This window comes from Schistocerca cancellata, chromosome 2, assembly GCF_023864275.1.
Source record: "Schistocerca cancellata isolate TAMUIC-IGC-003103 chromosome 2, iqSchCanc2.1, whole genome shotgun sequence".
Lineage (NCBI taxonomy): Eukaryota > Metazoa > Arthropoda > Insecta > Orthoptera > Acrididae > Schistocerca > Schistocerca cancellata.
The window spans coordinates 57,826,435-57,844,745 of NC_064627.1; the positions used below are offsets into that span (position 1 = coordinate 57,826,435).

At 39.1% G+C, this 18,311-nt stretch overlaps 1 protein-coding gene across 2 annotated transcripts in view; it reads left to right on the forward strand.

The window, feature by feature from the left end:
* LOC126161330 (gamma-tubulin complex component 5) overlaps window positions 1–18,311 on the forward strand; it is a 147,319-nt gene that overhangs the window by 105,741 nt on the left and 23,267 nt on the right. For both annotated transcript variants that reach the window (XM_049917089.1, XM_049917088.1), the window contains 2 exons: window positions 3,641–3,811; window positions 8,929–9,049. In XM_049917089.1, coding sequence (XP_049773046.1) covers window positions 3,641–3,811; window positions 8,929–9,049 — 292 coding nt within the window. The remainder of the gene's footprint in view (window positions 1–3,640; window positions 3,812–8,928; window positions 9,050–18,311) is intronic.

Here is an 18,311-nt window from a genome sequence, read left to right on the forward strand (position 1 = left end):
TGTCACTTTGGCCACTGATACCTTTTTTGCTATCCCGGTTGAGAGTCTGTATTCAGAAGCTGCCGATGTATGCCATATGTCTGCCATGCCTGGCTACCCCTCCTGTGCCGCCTCCTTAGATGACTCCTTTGATCGCCAGTATGGGGAACATTCCTCTTCTCTGTTACCTCCTGGAGTTCGCTTTCAGCTATTGCTCCGGTTGGTTAACTTTATGCTACCTGTCACTTTTCCAATGGGTGTGAACTGTTCATCACCTGGGCTTCATGTAACAGCCTGTGTTGGCCTTGGAATTCATTCACTTCCTTATGACACTACTCCAGACTTGCTCTGTTGCCGCAAGTTTCTCAACTTTCACAAGGAACTTCTGGATAGTGCCTTCATGTACACTGATGGCTCTCGCACTAACTGTGGTGTCGGGTGTGCCTTCGCCATTGGCACCAACACTTTTCGGTATCGGCTTCCGGAACACTGCTCAATATTTACACCAGAGCTATTCGCTCTGTATCAGGACATGCAGTACATCTGGTGACACAGGCTTTTAAATTGTGTCATTTGCTTGGACTCTCTGTGCCCTTTACAGCCTCTGTGTGCTGTACACCGTCCATTCCTTAGTGCAGCGGGTCCAGGAAAGCTTCCACTTGTTCACAGTTGATGGAGCCACTGTGATGTTTATGTGGGTTATTGGTCACGTTGGTGTGACAGGAAAGGAGGCCACTGACACTGTTGCCAAGGCTACATTCCTTGAAACTTGACCCACTAGGTCTTCCATTCCTTCAGATGGTCTCTGTGTTGCTCTTTCTCACTTTGGCATCACTACTGGTCTTCCATACACGAGAGCAAGCTGCGTTGAAGTAAACCTTTCCCGGCAGCTTGGCTGACCACCTCTCAGCTCTCTCGCTGTGAGGAGATCATTTTGGCTAGGTTGCATATTGGGCATTGTCTTTTTAGCCATCGTCATTTAAGTGGTGATTCCCCACTACATTGTGCTCATTGCCCTCGAACATTGATGCTTTGTCATTTCCTGATGGAATGTCCTCCTTTAACCACTTATGTTCTCATTAATGTTTGTTGCCAGAGTTATCTGCAGTTTTAATGAATGACACGCAGGCTGTTGATCGTGTTTTACTTCTTATCTGTCGTACCAATATGGCGAAGGACATTTAATCTTTAGTTCAGAACCTCTGTTGTCTCTGTGGTTATGGACCTTCCTCCACATCCATGGTTTTAGCTTCTTTCGCTCTTTTGATCGGGGTTAATGAGTCATTTTTAACTCCTTTTTCATCTTAATGTTGTGCCGTTCTGACATAGGTGCTTGTCACCCTAGTTGTTTTTACACCCTAAAACAAACCAAAACAAACAACTGACAATGAAACCTACGAAATTGCAACTGAGTTTCTTGTCTGGAGCAACTGTAGATTCATAGCTGGCATGTAGGTTTAACAAATGCATATATATTTCGTGTGAACTGAAATCTAAAAATACTCAAATACATTAGTACCAAATATCAAGAAACACCAGTGACAGTAATGTTAGTACTGAGCGCCATGTTATTTGTTCACAAATATTAGTGAAAGCCAAATCGTGCACGCAAACTCTATGGTGGAAGACTTCAGACTCCTGTTGATACTAACCTAGAGCATGTAATATTAAACATGAAGTGAACATGTAGACAGGAGAGTAGGGAAGAACTTTTGTAGCAGATATTAATATCCTGGAACTGGGTTGGAACAAGGAATCTTCTCAGAAGCTTATAAAGTCTCAAGTTAACCCCTGACAGGCAGAATTTAAGATGATGATCATTCAAACGCTGGTTGCAAGAAATATTTTAATGGTTTTTAACACTAGTGCTGAGTATATAGTCACTTGCACCTGTAGACATCATTGTGAATTGTGTTTTATTCATCTCATGACGTACATTTGCAATCCATTTGGTTTGCGTACAGGAGACATGTCAAAAATTTATAAAACAATTACAATGATTTTTACATTAATAAATAATAGCACTATAATAAATAATGACACTATAAGGATAACACACAGTACCCAGCTCAAATTTCCAGTTTGTTCCGCATGAATTCATCCAATGAGTAATAACACTTCAGTATCAGTACCTCAGATAGCTTTCTTTTAAGTGAACCTAAATTCATCTGCATCAGCTTGTTCCCTTTTAATTTATTACAAATTTTCATTCCCATGTATTAAGGTCCCTGGGCATACAGTCTGATGTGGTGGGTGGGGAGCATAAAATTTTCTTTGTTTCTGGTATCGTGTAAATGGACAAAATGGTTTCCCTCAACTAATTCACGTCTGGTGTACAAAAATATAATTATCTCATATACGTATAAGGATGGCAGAGTTAATATTTTAAGTTTTCTAAATAATGGTCGACATGGTTCTAACAGGAGCACCATACAAATAAGGGTGGCAATTCTTCTGGAAAACCTGTAATACTCAGGAATTACATTTTACCTGGAAAGATTGGGGAAATCTCGGGGAATTTTGTTTTTTAACCTAACAGTGGAATTTAATTTTTTTGAGCTTTATTAAGTACAAATTTTAAAATACTTAATATTGCAAAGTGTGTTAATTATTTCAATATTAGTCCATGTAAATTATCAGTGGTTGAGAACTGTGGTTAAACTACAGCCAAGAGGAAAGTAAAGTTATTATGAGATGCTCAATACCCCCACCCCATGGTCACTTTAATTTCTCAGCAGCTTCTTATGACTTCATCTCCCTCTCGTTTCCGTACCTGGAATTCTTTGAGATTTTTTATTTCCCAAGTTTGAGTAGCCACCCTGTGTTATACAAAGCTAGGTGAGATCTTAAATGTACTCATTGTTAGTGAATACTATTTACCTGCTGTGATTCCCTTCCTGCACGGCAAGGTCTTTATCATCTGCGTGCCATTGATAAAATTGTGCAGACATTGCATGACAGTCCAGCAGAAATGAAAGAAAATGGTGCAATTCAGCTGCGTACCAAGACAGAAGTGCAAAACGGTAAACAGTTTGTTGAGAAGACATTATGATTTATTGTAACATAACTCTTCTAGTAGTTGGAATGTTACTGAGGGGGAGGATAGTACTTAAATAGTTTAATTAAAAGCTAGAACTGCTGAAGAAGTTATAGCTTGTTTGGAGCTCATTTCAGCCACTAAACAAGTATATAGTACTACCAGTGTGCACCATATTAGGCTCTGTCCTATGATACACCACTGTGTCCTTGATAACAAGACCACTCAAATACACCTATCGTGTACCTGTTACCAGTCTGCCACTTATAATACAGTCATTAGTTTAAATACCTTTGGCCTTGATATGGTTTAAAACAGTATCGATGTCTAATATGGAGTGGTTCTGGATTTGTGTAAGCAGTTCAACTAGACTTATCTTGTTACTTATATGATTGGACCCTGATCTCACTGTTGGGGACCAAAATCCGAAACCACTATCACCATGTGATTCTCTCTCTCTCTCTCTCTCTCTCTCTCTCTCTCTCTCTCTCTCTCTGTGTGTGTGTGTGTGTGTGTGTGTGTGTGTGTGTGTGTGTGTGTGTGTGTTTTAAAATCATTACAAATGATCACCTCTATTAATGTATGCTATTCACATGTTATTAATGTGTTTGCTTATTGTACTAGGTTGAAAGAAACTATGCCTGGGACAATCCATATTCACTAACTATGCAATTGGAGAACTGTATAGATGAACAGTACCCTTCACTGAGCTCAAAATTTTCTGTATCTGTTTCTAAGAGATCACAAACAATCGTATCAGTAAACACATTGGACAGCATCAAAATTAAGTTTTCAGTAAGTAGCACAAGAAATACTGAAATTTGTTATTAAATAAAAATGTACATTACCATATAGGAACTTAATTGAATACTATAATAGGCTTTCTGTTTCATTTTTGAAAAATACTGCATTTTAAGACATTTATAAAATACGTGGGACAGTCAAGGAAAAAAATGAGGCAAAAATTGTACTGACAAAATTTAATTTAATGGTCATGGTTGTAAGAGGTAAAAACTGTAGAGGAAGACAGACTGGAATACATCCAGCAAATAATTGAGAACATAGGGTCCAAGTGCTACTCTGAGATGAAGAGGGAAGCGCAGGAGAGGAATTCATGGCAGGCCACATCAAACTCATCTTTCAGAAGACTGGCAATGCAAAAGGGGGGTGGAGGGAGTTGGCATGTGCATCATGCACTCAGATGATCACAAACAACTGTTTACGATTATTGTGCTGAACTGTCACTGTACTTCCCACTTTTATATATTTTACCGAGAAGTACTTTACCTTCTGTCATTCTGTCATAAAAGAGAGCATATGTTACCTCATTAAAGTGTGTTTTCATAATGAGCAAGGCCTTCACTGTTTCAACTTTTGTTCTGTCTTTTTTCCATCTGACCACAAAGATTTTAAAATTACACTTTCATTTTGGCATGATGAAACAGTGATTGCATAGATCTAAAATTGCCACATATCCACTATAACATCCTCAGACTGCTTATCACAATGGAAACAGAAATCTGCACTGTCTAAACCAGTCAAAAATTCAGCACAACATGAATCAGCGCTACCAACAGTCCAAACATTAACAGTAAATAAACAAAGATTGTAGGTCAAGTAGTAAAAGTGGCGCTTCCTAGCGTATATTCTTGCACTGAAATAGCCAAGTGGAATTGCAAAGAGTGGGATATCTGATTGACCCCCCCCCCCCCCCCCCCAAAAAAAAAAAAACCTTCCAGGTCAGCAGAATGTTTCGGGTTTAATACTTGTTTCACATTGAAAAGAAACAAGGGATGCACATAAATAACATGACTACAGACATTCAGTTTTCATCATTGTGTAAATTTCCTGTGGAATAAATATTAGTATTAGGATAAACATCCAGAAACTTAAGTGCATATCTGTAGAATTACATGTTTTCACTGATATTTGATCATATTGAAAGCACACACGAGGTCTGTTCAAAAAATTCTGGAACATTCGTTATTTCGCACCAGTGGTATGTTGGAGCGAAATGCAATCCACATCCGTTTACACATTTTTTTAATGTGTAAGTGCCAGAAGTTTCATTGTATGTCCATTACTTATTGTTCAGTGCTGTATTGAGTAGAATGCAGTGTTGCAAAGTTTGTGAATTTCGAGATTGCAGAGTTAGAGGAGCGATACTTCTGCATTAAATTTTTCATGAAACTCGAGAAAACCTTTACAGAGACACAACTAAATGCTACAGGAAGTCTACAGTGATGAGTTCTTAAGCTGTACTCAGTGTTGTGAATGGTTCACATGATTTAAAAGTGACTGGGCCGAAGTTATAGATGACGCCTTATCAGGATGCCTTTCAATGTCTACCGACAACTCTGTTAGGAATGTCAACGAAATTATTCATGCCAATTGAAGACTGACTGTCAGAGAGATTCCAGAAGAAAACATTTCAGTTGGACCATGTCATGAAATCCTGTGAGAAGGAAATGGCCTGAAATGCGGCGGACAATTCATGACTCTTGTCATGATAAAGTACCTGCACATTTGTCCCTGTTGGTGCATGACTATTGCACAAAAAATGATATTACTGTGCTAGCTCGTCAGAGCTGAAAACCCCATTGAAAGAAAGATGATTTGTAATGACACGAGATAAAAGAAAATTTGCAGACAGAGATTCACGCAATCCAGTAAGGGGCGTATAAAGACTGCTTCTGGAGGTGGAATCAGCATTGGGAATGATGTATCAATTGTGGAGGAGTATATTTCGAAGGAGACCATGCACAGTAAGTAAAAAGTAAGTGTAGAAAAATTTTGTGGACAAAGTTCCAGAATTTTTTGAACAAACCTCGCACATAACTACAAACTAAAGTTTACATATGCTGGGTCTTTATTTCTTTTTTTCATAGTAAACATGAAAAGAAAATTTCGGATAATTGCATAATCATCACCCAACAATTTTTCTTGTTGTTAGATATAATTATTCTAGAAATAAACTAAATGGTATTGCTAAACGATGGTTCATGATTCACTGGTTCACGGTCCCACTTGCAAGTTGCCTCTCAATGGTTTTCAGGGGCAACAAAAACTCATTTACAATGTTTCGCATATTTATTGACCAAATTTAAAAATTTAATGTGCTGTTGTAGGTGATACATGCATTAAGAGGTATATTCGTAGTTAAATACAATGCAATAAGTATTTTTGTTAGAGTCTGTCTATATACACTGAAGCGACAAAGAAACTGGCATACGCATGTGTATTCAAATGCAGAGAGATGTAAACAGGGAGAATACACGGCCCTGTGGTCGGCAATGCCTGTATAAGATGACAAGTATCTGATCTAGTTGTTAGATCGGTTACTGCTACTATAATGTCTGGTTATCAAGATTTGAGTGAGTTTGAACTTGGTGCTATAGTCGGTGCTCGAGCAATGAGACATAGCATCTCTGAGGTACTGATGAAGTAGGGATTTTTCTGTATGACCATTTCATAAGTGTACTGTGAATATCAGGAATCTGATAAAACATCAAAACTCGGACATCGCTGCGTTCGGAAAAAGATCCTGCAAGAACAGGACCAATGACAACTGAAGAGAATCGTTAACATGGCAGAAGTGCAGCAATTCTGCAATCTGCTACAGATTGAAATGTTGAGTAATCAATAAGTGTCAGAATCCAAACTATTCAATGAAACATCACCGATATGTGCTTTAGGAGCCAAAGGCCCATTCGTGTACCCTTGATGACTACACGACACAAAGCTATATTTCTCACCTGCGCCCATCAACACCAACATTGGACTGTTGATGAGTGGAAACATGTTGCCTTTGTCGGGCGAGTCTGGTTTCAAATTGTATCAAGCGGATGGATGTGTACGGGGATGGAGACCCCCCTCATCAATCCATGGATCCTGCTTGACACCAGGGTACTGTTCAAGCTGGTGGAGGCTCTGTGATCGTGTGGGGCATGGGCAGTTGGAGTGATATGGGACATCTGATATGTCCAGATATCATCCTTGACAGATGACACGTATGAAAGCATCCTATTTGATCACCTGCATCCATTAATTCATTCGGTGGACTTGGGCAATTTGAGAAAGACAGTGTGATACCCCACACATTCAGAATTGCTACAGAGTGGCTCCAGGATCTCTCTTCAGAGTTTAAACACTTCCACTGACCATCAAACTACTGATAGCCTTGGGAAAGCCATCCATGACAAAACTCTTCCATCTGGTGAGCAAGACGTATGAGACAGCCGAAATACCCTCAGACTTTTAGAAGAATATAGTAATTTCAGTCCCAAAGAAAGCAGGTGTTGCCAGGTGTCAAAATTACCAAACTATCAGTTTAATAAGTCATGGTTGCAAAATACTAACACACATTCTTTATAGATGAATAGAAAAACTGGTAGAAGCCGACCTCAGGGAAGATCAATTTGGATTCCATAGAAATGTGGAACACGTGGAACAATACTGATCCTACAACTTATCGTAGAAGATAGATTAAGGAAAGGCAAACCTATGTTTCTAGCATTTGTTGATTTAGGGAAAGCTTTTGGCATTGTTGACTGGAATACTCTTTTTCAAATTCTGAAGACGGCCGGGGTGGAATACAGGGAGTGAAAGACTACTTATAACTTCTACAGAAACCAGATGACAGTTACAGGAGTTGAGGGACACGAAAGGGAAATAGTGGTTGGGAAGACAGGGTTGTAGCCTATCTCCAATGTTATTCAATCTCTATATTGAGCAAGCAGTAAAGGAAACAAAAGAAAAATTCGAAGTAGGAATTAAAATCCATGGAGAAGAAATAAAAACTTTGAGGTTCGTCGATGACATTGTAATTCTGTCAGAGATAGCAAAGGTAGTGGAAGAGCCATTGAATGGAATGGACAGAGTCATGTAAGGAGGATATAAGATGAACATCAACAAAAGGAAAATGAGGATAATGGAATGTAGGTAGTAGATGAGTTTTGCTGTTTGGGCAGCAAAATAACTGAGGATGGTCGAAGTAGAGATGATGTAAAATGTAGACTGGTGATGGCAAGGAAAGCATTTCTGAAGAAGAGAAATTTGTTAATATTGAGTATAGAGTTAAGTGTCAGGAAGTCTTTTCAGAAAGTATTTGTATGGAGTGTAGCTGTGTATGGAATTGAAACATGGCCGATAAACAGTTTAGACAAGAAGAGAAGACATGCTTTTGAAATGTGATGCTATAGAAGAATGCTGAAGATTAGATGGGTAGATCACATAACTAATGAGGAGGTACTGAATAGAATTGGGGAGAAGAGGAATTTGTGGCACAACTTGACTATAAGAAGGGCTCGGTAAGTAGGGCACATTCTGAAGCATCAAGTAATCACCAATTTAGTACTGAATGGGAGTGTGGAGGGTAAAAATCATAGAGGGTGACAAAGAGATGAATACACTTAGCAGATGCAGAAGAATGTAGGTTGCAGTAGTTACTTGGAGATGAAGAGGCTTGCACAGGGTAGAGTAGCATGGAGAGCTGCATCAAACCAGTCTTTAGTCCAAAGATCTCAACAACAACAAAGAGAAAGGGTAAAATACCATTGGTGAACCCCAGTAAAAGCAAGCTTTACCAAGAGAGAGATAAAATACAGAAAATGATTCAAAAGCAAAAAGAGAGTACACTAAATGTTCAAGACTAATTTTTTGTCACCTTTGAAACTGCCTTTGTATACATTTTGCATTTCCTCCCAGTAGTTTACTTCTGAAATATCTATATTTTTAATCTGTTAGCTTGAAGTTCAGTATGCTTTTCCACACATAACTGTCAATTTAATGGACCTGACTTTCTCATTCAGCATGTTTATTAGATTCAGTTTTAATTTTCAGGTTTACTTAACCATAATTTCTCATTGTATAACAAAGGAAAGTAATGTTGTAATTTTTCTGTCGCTACAAAGGTTGAATGCCCCATGTCCCTGATATTCTCTAAAGTCAACATGAAGATGTACAATTGTGTATTCAGGTTCCTATTGAAGGTGAAATGGGCGCTTTGGGCCTTGGAACAGTTGAGATTTAAAAGTAAGTACCTGTTTCATTGATACTTTTTGTCTTCTACCACCATAAAAATATCCTTATCAAAATCTACGTTCTTCTTACATACCGGTGTTTAGGGAGTCTATGGACAAGGAATGAAAACTTTATGGATTGCCTGTAACAATGTATTTTGTCAGAATTTGCAAATGATTTGAAGATCTTTTAAACACAGTCAATGCAGAAAGCAGATCTAGATTCGACAATAGCATAGTCATCATTAGTGCACTACCAGAAGAGCCATATATGCATAAACATATTGGAGCATAAACTTGTGACAGTTGACTCTAGCATTTATGTGGCAAAAACAAAACTGAAGTTGCTGCATGGTAAGCAAGGCCCTCAATTTTATTTCTGCCATCTAAATTACTTGTAACAAGTTGTGCTCCAGCATGTTTGTGCCTGTATGACTGTACTGGTAGTGCACTGACAATAACTATGCTACTGCCAAATCTAGATCTGCAATAAATTATGGATTTCAGTGACTTACTGCTGCCCTTCTTTACATTTGAATGTTCAGTGGTATCCAGTGGATTCAGTTTTAAGTAAAACAATGGTTATGGAGAGTGAAAAGTTCCCGGAATTTTAAAAAATTACCGCGGTTTCCCCAGTTATCCCCCAGATGAAAAAATTCCAGGGTTTTTCCCAGATCTCCCGGTTGTCCTGGGTTGTGTAGACGCTGTGTTACCACATTAGTCTTTTTAAGAAAATCTTTGTTTGTTAATGCCATTCTGTATTTTACATCCTCTCTTCTACATTCTCTCTCTTTATATAATTCCTTCAGCATCACTGACTTAATTATAAGGAATTTTTTCATCTGGGAGATAACTGGGGAAACCGCGGTAATTTTTTTTAAAATTCCGGGAACTTTTCATTGTTTTAGTTTACAGTTAAATTTTTGTAATTTTGACTGATAAGAACCAGTACTCTAACAAAGGATATTACTGTATCTCGCTACGGCAGCAATAAAACATGAACGAGAGAAAAAGAGGAAAATAAAACTTAAGTTGCAAAGGAAATGCACCATATACAACAAACACGAACAGCAAAAGGTGTCAAACATTTAGGAAGACTATGCAATGCTTCATAAAAACACATTGCCTCCCATGAACGTAATGCCACAATTGTTAACATTAGATTCATTGGAGCAGTTGCGAGTGAGCTCGTACGCATACGCAGTTGAGTCACATGTGAGTAGTACCTTCTCCCATGTCTGGCCACAGAAATGTGGCTGTTAGCTATATATACCGAGCGAGGTGGCACAGTGGTTAGCACACTGGACTCGCATTCGGGAGGATGACGGTTCAATCCCATCTCCGGCCATCCTGATTTAGGTTTTCCGTGATTTCCCTAAATCGTTTCAGGCAAATGCCGGGATGGTTCCTTTGAAAGGGCACGGCTGATTTGCTTCCCAATTCTTCCCTAACCCGAGCTTGCGCTCCGTCTCTAATGACCTCGTTGTCGACGGGACATTAAACACTAACCACCACCACCACCACCACCGTTAGCTATATAAGCAGTAACAGCAAGCAGTCAGATGCTACCCAGAAAAATTTTACTGGCATGCCCAAGCTGCCAGATTCACACATTCGCAACAGTCTCAGATTTTGGGGTGGGTGACTATCTGGGGTATCTTCCCCGGGCATCAATTTTGGGAGGGGGGGGGAGGTTAAATTCATATTCTTGAGGGGCGGGGGGGGGGGGGGGGGGGGACCTTATTTTACAAGGCGCCTGGCATCCAGTGCACGTTGGTCTACTGATTATTCATATGATTCTGAAACGCATCCCTGTTTGTTTTAAGTTGATTTCCAAATGAATCATAAGTTCATTTTTGAATGCGTGCATAGTGTATGTGATGTCTCTGCCAGGAGAATCCCCATCGCATCTACAAATAAACTTTGCTGCAGATAAAAGGGGATGGGGCTGTATGAGCTGAGCAGAATAAAACTGAACGTGTGAATGCCAATTGCTTTTTATATGGTTGACTGGATTTGCGAATGATCAGTGTTATTTTAATTACTAGCAAAATCCTTAGATTCAGACTACCAGAATGGAAATAAATGACTAATAGGAATAACAGGTGAAAAAGTTTTCATGTTATCTTATCATTATGTCCAAGAAAATGGAGTTTTGACAGAAAATTTTTGACCAGGCCACTACAGTACTACTTCAGTTGTACAGTCCCCAGCTAGCAGCTGCTTACGTTCCATTCTAGGAGTAGCACGGAAAACGTATTGTATGAACACGTAATAATGCCTAACTGGTGAAAAAACATGTGATAACTAAACCGGTGATTGGGGGAGGGTTAGTGAAGTTAAGAATAAGTTTTGACACTGGAACGGATTGTTGTATCTGTAATTGGAGAAACAACAAATAACGATTGGCGTGGGTTCCAAATTCTGTTTATTGCCAATAGTTCCACAATACTAAAACAACTTTGTGCTTGATCAAGAGCAGCGACTGGGCTGCAGAGTCCAAGTCCGGTATGGTAAACAGTCGTAGCACAGTGTAGCGTTATTCCTGGGTGCGATGTCGGCGTAGCAAGTAGGTAGCCCAACGAGAGACTGCCAGGCATGGCGCTGTATGCGGCTATATAGGGCGAGTGGTGGAGGAATATGCCTGCCGTAACAGAGTCCGCTTGTCGTGTCCTGTTATGATTGGCGGCGCGACCTCTCTCGGGAGGACGCCGGCCGAGGTTGCCATGACAGTGCGGAGGCGCTCAGTGTGTGAGGCCTGCGCCTGCACTGTACAGCTGTGCAGAGCAACGCATAAGCGGGGCATGCCGGCCGGTGGCTGTATGATGTAAAGACCGCAGCCACTGTTCTAAGTATAGTTTGATGGAATCCATTACAAAATATTACATGTTTGAATTCCACAGAGCAAAATACAGTGACATGCGATAGAACAATGTTGTGTGAAGAGGCACACTTACGACCAAATAAGATGTCTAATATTTGGCAGATTCTTCAGAAAGATGTGCACTACAAAATGAACATATTTTTTTTTGAAAAGTTGGCTTTGTAAATTTTTGGCATCCTACCTCAAACACTCAAAGGGGGGGGGGGGGTGCACCACTAACTAGTATTGCTCTGATCTGGAAATATTGGAGATCCGGGGCTGATGCACAGAGCAGTCTTAAGTTGTAGTGGGGAGGTGGGTAGTCTCCACGTGACTTGAGTTTACATTTAGTGATTTTGCTGTTTCCTCTTCATTTATTGCTCTCACATCAAATTAAAACAAAATGGGTTTCTGTGGCTGGGAACTATCAAGTGAATTAAAATACATTCACATAATTACGGAAAGGTAAAAAATGTTATTAGTTCCTGATTTTATTTTATTTCCACCTTTTTCACAGTCAAGCATTAATTGCCTTACAGAACAATGAAGTTATGCCACAATAAAGAACCAAACATGAGATAATACAGTAATAGTACTCCAAGAAAATTTACATCTTAATCTGGACCTACAAATGTTCACTTTAAGCTGAATTAGGCATTTTAGTATGGTTTACGAAATTCTGATGCTCTTGGAGTATCCTCTAATGTCTTGTTTCTTTTATGACATAATGTAAGATCTTTCAATGTATTATATGTACGAACATATGGGCTTCCTGTGTCATCAGTAACGCCTGTTACCTTGTGCTCCTGGGAACTGCCGAAAGGAACCTGTTTCTAACAAGTCGCGGGAAAATATTGCAAACGGTTGTTTGAAAAGCATTACATTCAAGGTGAATTTCCTTTTACGCAAGATAAACTATGTGCAAGAATGTACGGTGAATTTCTTAAATCAGAGAGCGTCTGACTCTCATCTAAAAATCAGCTCTTTGAGGATGACCATTTAGAAGAATTTTGAGCTGAGAAGATCAGACATTTAAAAAAAATGATGTTAAAAACTTTACTGCCACATTTGTATGATTTATCTTAAAGTGTAACACGCACAAAAAAGATCAACATTATATGTGAAAGCTTAGCTTAGCTTCTCTTGCAGCTTATTAATCTTAGAGACCAATATTATGTGCGAAAGCTTTTTTTTTCCAGTAGTAACACTATGTACATTAATTTAAACCATTAATTTTTACTATTTGTGTGTTCACACTACTTAACAGTGATGTTGCTGTTGGCTGACTAATGGCTGACTAATTCACATGTGCTATGCTCTGAATATCCGCTGTCATCAGCTGGCGAGATCACGTGGCAGGATCTATGACTGGCATACAAAAGTGCATCGCAATCTCAATTTCAGTGCTTCAGAAAGTAACATGTGGTGTTTGGTGAAATTCGAATTTATACTTTCGTAATACAAAAATATGCAGTGTACATGTTGGTGCACATCAAAGATCTTTCCAAAGTGTGTTGTTTTTCTTGAGTTTTGTTTTCTAAAGTGCAGGGAAGTTCTATGCTGGTGTATAAAACCATAATCAGTCAGATGATTGATAAGTTTTACAGTTACAAGAAAAAGTGTACTATCACTTAAAAGGGAAAAGGTGTATTTTCGCCCAGGAGTAAGTGTATTTTTAACCCAGAAATCCAGAAAAGATACAGGAATTTTTCCTTTGTCTGTGTATACACCCTGTAACACATAATATAAATTAAAATATTAGGAATTCTTTTCTGAAAATATTTGCCACCTGAGTACAGCTTCTAAATTTTGTTGTCATTGTTGTTTTCAACCGAACACAGATTTGATTCAACTCTCTACACTACTGTTTCCTGTGTAAGCTTTTTCATCTCTGTATGGTTATTGTAACCTATATGCATTTGAACCTGCTTACTATAGTAAAGCCTTGGCCTTCCCTGTAATTTTTACCTTCCACACTTCCCTTGCTTACTAACTTGAGAATGCCTTGATGCCTCAAGATGTCTCCTATTAACTGATCCCTTCTTGTAGTCAAGTTGTGCCATAGATTTATTTTCTCTACAATTCAATTCAGTACTGCTTCATTAATTAACCAATCTGCCTATCTGATCTTCTGGATTTTTCTGTACACCAATATTTCAAAATCTTCTACTCTCTTATTAACTTACTGAGGAAGACAGTTAATAGTGAAGACAAGAAGAGACTGTAAGCCTTTTTAAGTGTGGCACTACAGAAGAATGCTGAAGATTAGATGGATCAGTCAGATAATTAATGAAAAGTTGAACTGATAGGAAAAGAACTTAAAGGCACAAAAGGCCAAAAGAGAGGAGTAGGTTGAAAGGATATGTCCTGGGTCTTCAAAGAATAATGAATTTGTTAATGGAGGAAAGTGTGGAGGTAAAATATTGTGGTGAGAAGTCAAGTCTCTAATACAAAAGCAGGTTCCAACAAATTAAGTTTATGTCAATTATTCAGAGATGAGTAGATTTGCACGCAACATCTAAAGTGGGGAATTTTATCAAAGCAGTCTTTGGATTGAAAACAACAACAGCTGTCATAATAATAAGTCACTTCTAGTGTTTTCATACTTGAAAGTGGCTTGTCTTCAGAACCTGTAGAGATATTATTGACTTGATTTTTTTAGAAGTCTGCAGTTATGAGTATATTTTATTTGGCTTATTACATTGACACAGTAGAAATACACAGTAAAGACAATAACATAAAAGTTTGATGTCATGCAAACAGAAGATAGCAAGCCAATATTAAATGTCCATACAAATACCAGCCATTACAGTAAACATTCCATCAAGCGAGTACCCATAAGATGACGTGAATTTCTGGGGCATGACCTCTTCCCAAAGTGGTTCTTGTGAAGACCGCTTGTAGATTGCAGTGCCATTGGTATTGAGGACTGGAGGTAGTGATCAATTTCCAACAGTTGTGACAGCTCCATGTCACCGTCAAAGTATGTTATTACTGTTTTATTCTCATTGGTATATTTTTTCCAGTAACAAGTACATACAATTAGACTTTTTTCCTTAAACAGTGTAAATTGCTACACAGTAATGAGATTGCAAATTCACATTTGCTGTGAAAAGACTTAATTAACAACAACAACAATAATATAAAAATACCCAGCTTACCAGCTCTGAGAGAAAATTTGCTCCTGCTGAAAGCAAATAAAGGTGTAATGAGTGTTAGACAGTAGAGTTTGCTTGGGATGGAGGGAGGGAGGGAGGGAGAGAGAGAGAGAGAGAGAGAGAGAGAGAGAGAGAGAGAGAGAGAGACTGCAGAGCTTTTGATGAAGTTTGAAGGATAGAAGAAGAGGAAGCAGAAGAAGAACAGGAAGAGGAGGAAGAAGAACCAACTGTATACTGCAAAAACAGTGTTTCTTTAGAGTAGCAGATTTCCTGTTAACTTTGTGTGAAACATAGCTAAGCACAAATAGTTCATAGGAGGTTAATAATGGTTAATTATCTGAGCAGAGTACTGTTATGTTTCAGAGGCTTTTTTAGTAAATATTAAAGAAATATGTAGAATAAAGAGAATTTAAGGCCACAACAATAGGAAGAACATTATTCAGGCTCAAATGGATGCGGGTTCTATGGAGAGACGAAGAGGCTTACACACGATAAACTAGTGTGGAGAGCTCATCTGACCAGTCTTCATCCAGTAAGAATGCAAAGCTGGCCTATGATGATATTTATTTTGTTTATATATTGTATTGTAATACTGAGTAATTTGAGATTTGATAAGGCTTGTAAGTATGGATAAAATCCTGTTATGTCCTGGAATTTTTTACTCCAAAAAGAAAAGTATTGAAAGCGTGTATCACACAAAATAATAGCTAAAAAGATATAACATATGAAATTAATTATTGAAAGCACTTGAAACTATTGAAAAATGCCAAGGCAATTGCCCATTATGGACTTTTGACAGAAAACTGGAAATATATTTAATCTGTGATCTAAGAAAGAAAACATATGAAAAAGAAGAAATACAGGGTGTATCAAAAGGAATCATCCAGTTTGACATGTCTATATTTCTGAAACTAATAAACATACAGTATATAGTTAAACTTCCTGGCAGGTTAAAACTCTGTGCCGGACAGAGACTCAAACTCGGGACCTTTGCCTTTCGCGATGAAGTACTGTTCCATCTGAGCTACCAAAGCACGACTCACGCCCCATCCTCACAGCTTTACTTCTCCCAGTATCTCGTCTCCTACCTTCCAAACTTTACAGAAGCTCTCCTGCGAACCTTGCAGAGCTAGCACTCCTGAAAGAAAGGATATTGCAGAGACATGGCTTAGCCACAGCCTGGTGGATGTTTCCAGAATGAGATTTTCACCCTGCAGTGGAGTGTGTGCTGATATGAAACTTCCTGGCAGGAGAGCTTCTATAAAGTTTGGAAGGTAGGAGACGAGGTACTGGCAGAAGTAAAGCTATGAGGACGGGTCGTGAGTCGTGCTTTGGTAGCTCAGATGGTAGAGTACTTGCCCGCGAAAGGCAAAGGTCCCAAGTTAGAGTCTTGGTCCGGCACACAGTTTTAATCTGCCAGGAAATTTCATATCAGCCAACACTCCACGGCAGAGTGAAAATCTCATTCTGAAAGTATATAGCAAATTTTGTTTTTAGATGAATGGGAAACTCCAAAAGGTTTTTTTCATACCTTTTCATAGGTGTTCAATATACCCTCCTTGAGATGCATGGCATATGTCAATGTGGTATTCAAATTATTTCCACACTGCAGGGAGCATGTCTTGAGTTACAGCTTCAACAGCTGCTGTTATGCGATGTCTCAGTTCATTCATTGTTGTTGGTAATGGACATAAACAGAGTCTTTTATAAACCTCCACAAGAAATAATCACATACAGTTAGGTCCAGTGACCTTTGCAGCCAGTAATGTAAGGCTGAATCATTTGGTCCAGTGCGACTAATCGATAGTTTAATACTTTAATTTAAAAATTCTCGCACCTCCAGATACCAGTGTGGTGGTGCCCCATCCTGCTGGTAAATGAAGTCATTTGAATCAGTCTCCAACTGTGGGTAAAGAAAGTTCTCAAGCGTATCGAGATATGTGCTTCCTGCAACAGTGTTCGCGACAAAGGAAAATGGATCATACGCCTTTTCCTGCGAAACTGCACAAAACAGATTAAATTTTGGAGAATCCCTCTCATGTTGTACAACTTCATGTGATTGTTCCCTACCTCTGTTCTCACATTATGATAGTTTCCCTTTCCATTATAATAGAATGTTGCCTCATCCCTAAACACTAAGCATGGAAGAAACATGTCATCCTCCATCTTGCCAAGAATGAAATTACAGACCTGTACATGTTGTTGTTTCTCACCTTCACAAAGAGCTTGCAGTGGCTGAATTTTGTATGGTTTCAAGTGTAAATGTTGACACAACACATGCCAGATGGGCATTGGGGCCATGTTGAACTGTCGAGTTGCATGGTGAATGGATTTCTGCAGACTCCTTGTGAAACTATTGCGGATGTGTTCAATGTCCATCTCTCACACTTGGGGATGGCCCGGAGATTTGCCTTTATACAAACAACCTGTTTTCTGAATTGTTCATGCCTTCGTCTAATGCTCTGTGCTGTAAGAGGATCCACACCATACCTAGTATGAAAGTCACGGCGAGCAGTTATTATTAAGCCACACTGCACAAAATGTACAACACAAAATGCTTTCTGTTTTCCTGACACAATTTTTACTAGAAATGAAGTGGGTGCACACCACTGCTACCTAGCGGGAACCATGTAAAACTCTAGTGTTTGGTCTTTCCAACAGTAAGTTGTTCACGCACATATCTAAAATAATATAATAGTTATAATTTTTTAAATCAGATGATTCTTTTTCATACACCTTGTATTTCATGAAATGAGGACAAGTAATATTACTCGGTGCGCAGTCACAAGCATTGCCAGGTGGTGAGACCCACCTTCAGTGAGTTGTGATCTCAGCTAGGGTAGGTGATGGGGGTACAGAAGAGGTTTGGTGTGGGCAGGGAGAGGTTATGTACTGCTGCCTGTGGGAATGTGCAGTGATTTGATGGGGAAGGATGGTGGGCTACTAAGTGCAGCATCTGAAAGCTGTGTTGGTGAGGCAAAAATGGGCGAGGAAAGAAGCAGAGAAGGGAAAAGGACTATGCAGGTGTGCTAGTGTGATGGAAGTCATGTGTAGGGGTGAAGTGGGAGAAGGGAGGGTCATAATAGCAGGTGGATTTTTAAATGCACCTGCAGGCAGATCCCATGTTACTACATTTCCAAAAAAGCATTTGATACGGCTTTCCACTAGATACTCAAGGTTGCCACAAGTTCTGGAAATCAGGGAATTTCAGATATATCGGGGAAATTTGGAAAAAAAAATTGGAGAAATCTCGT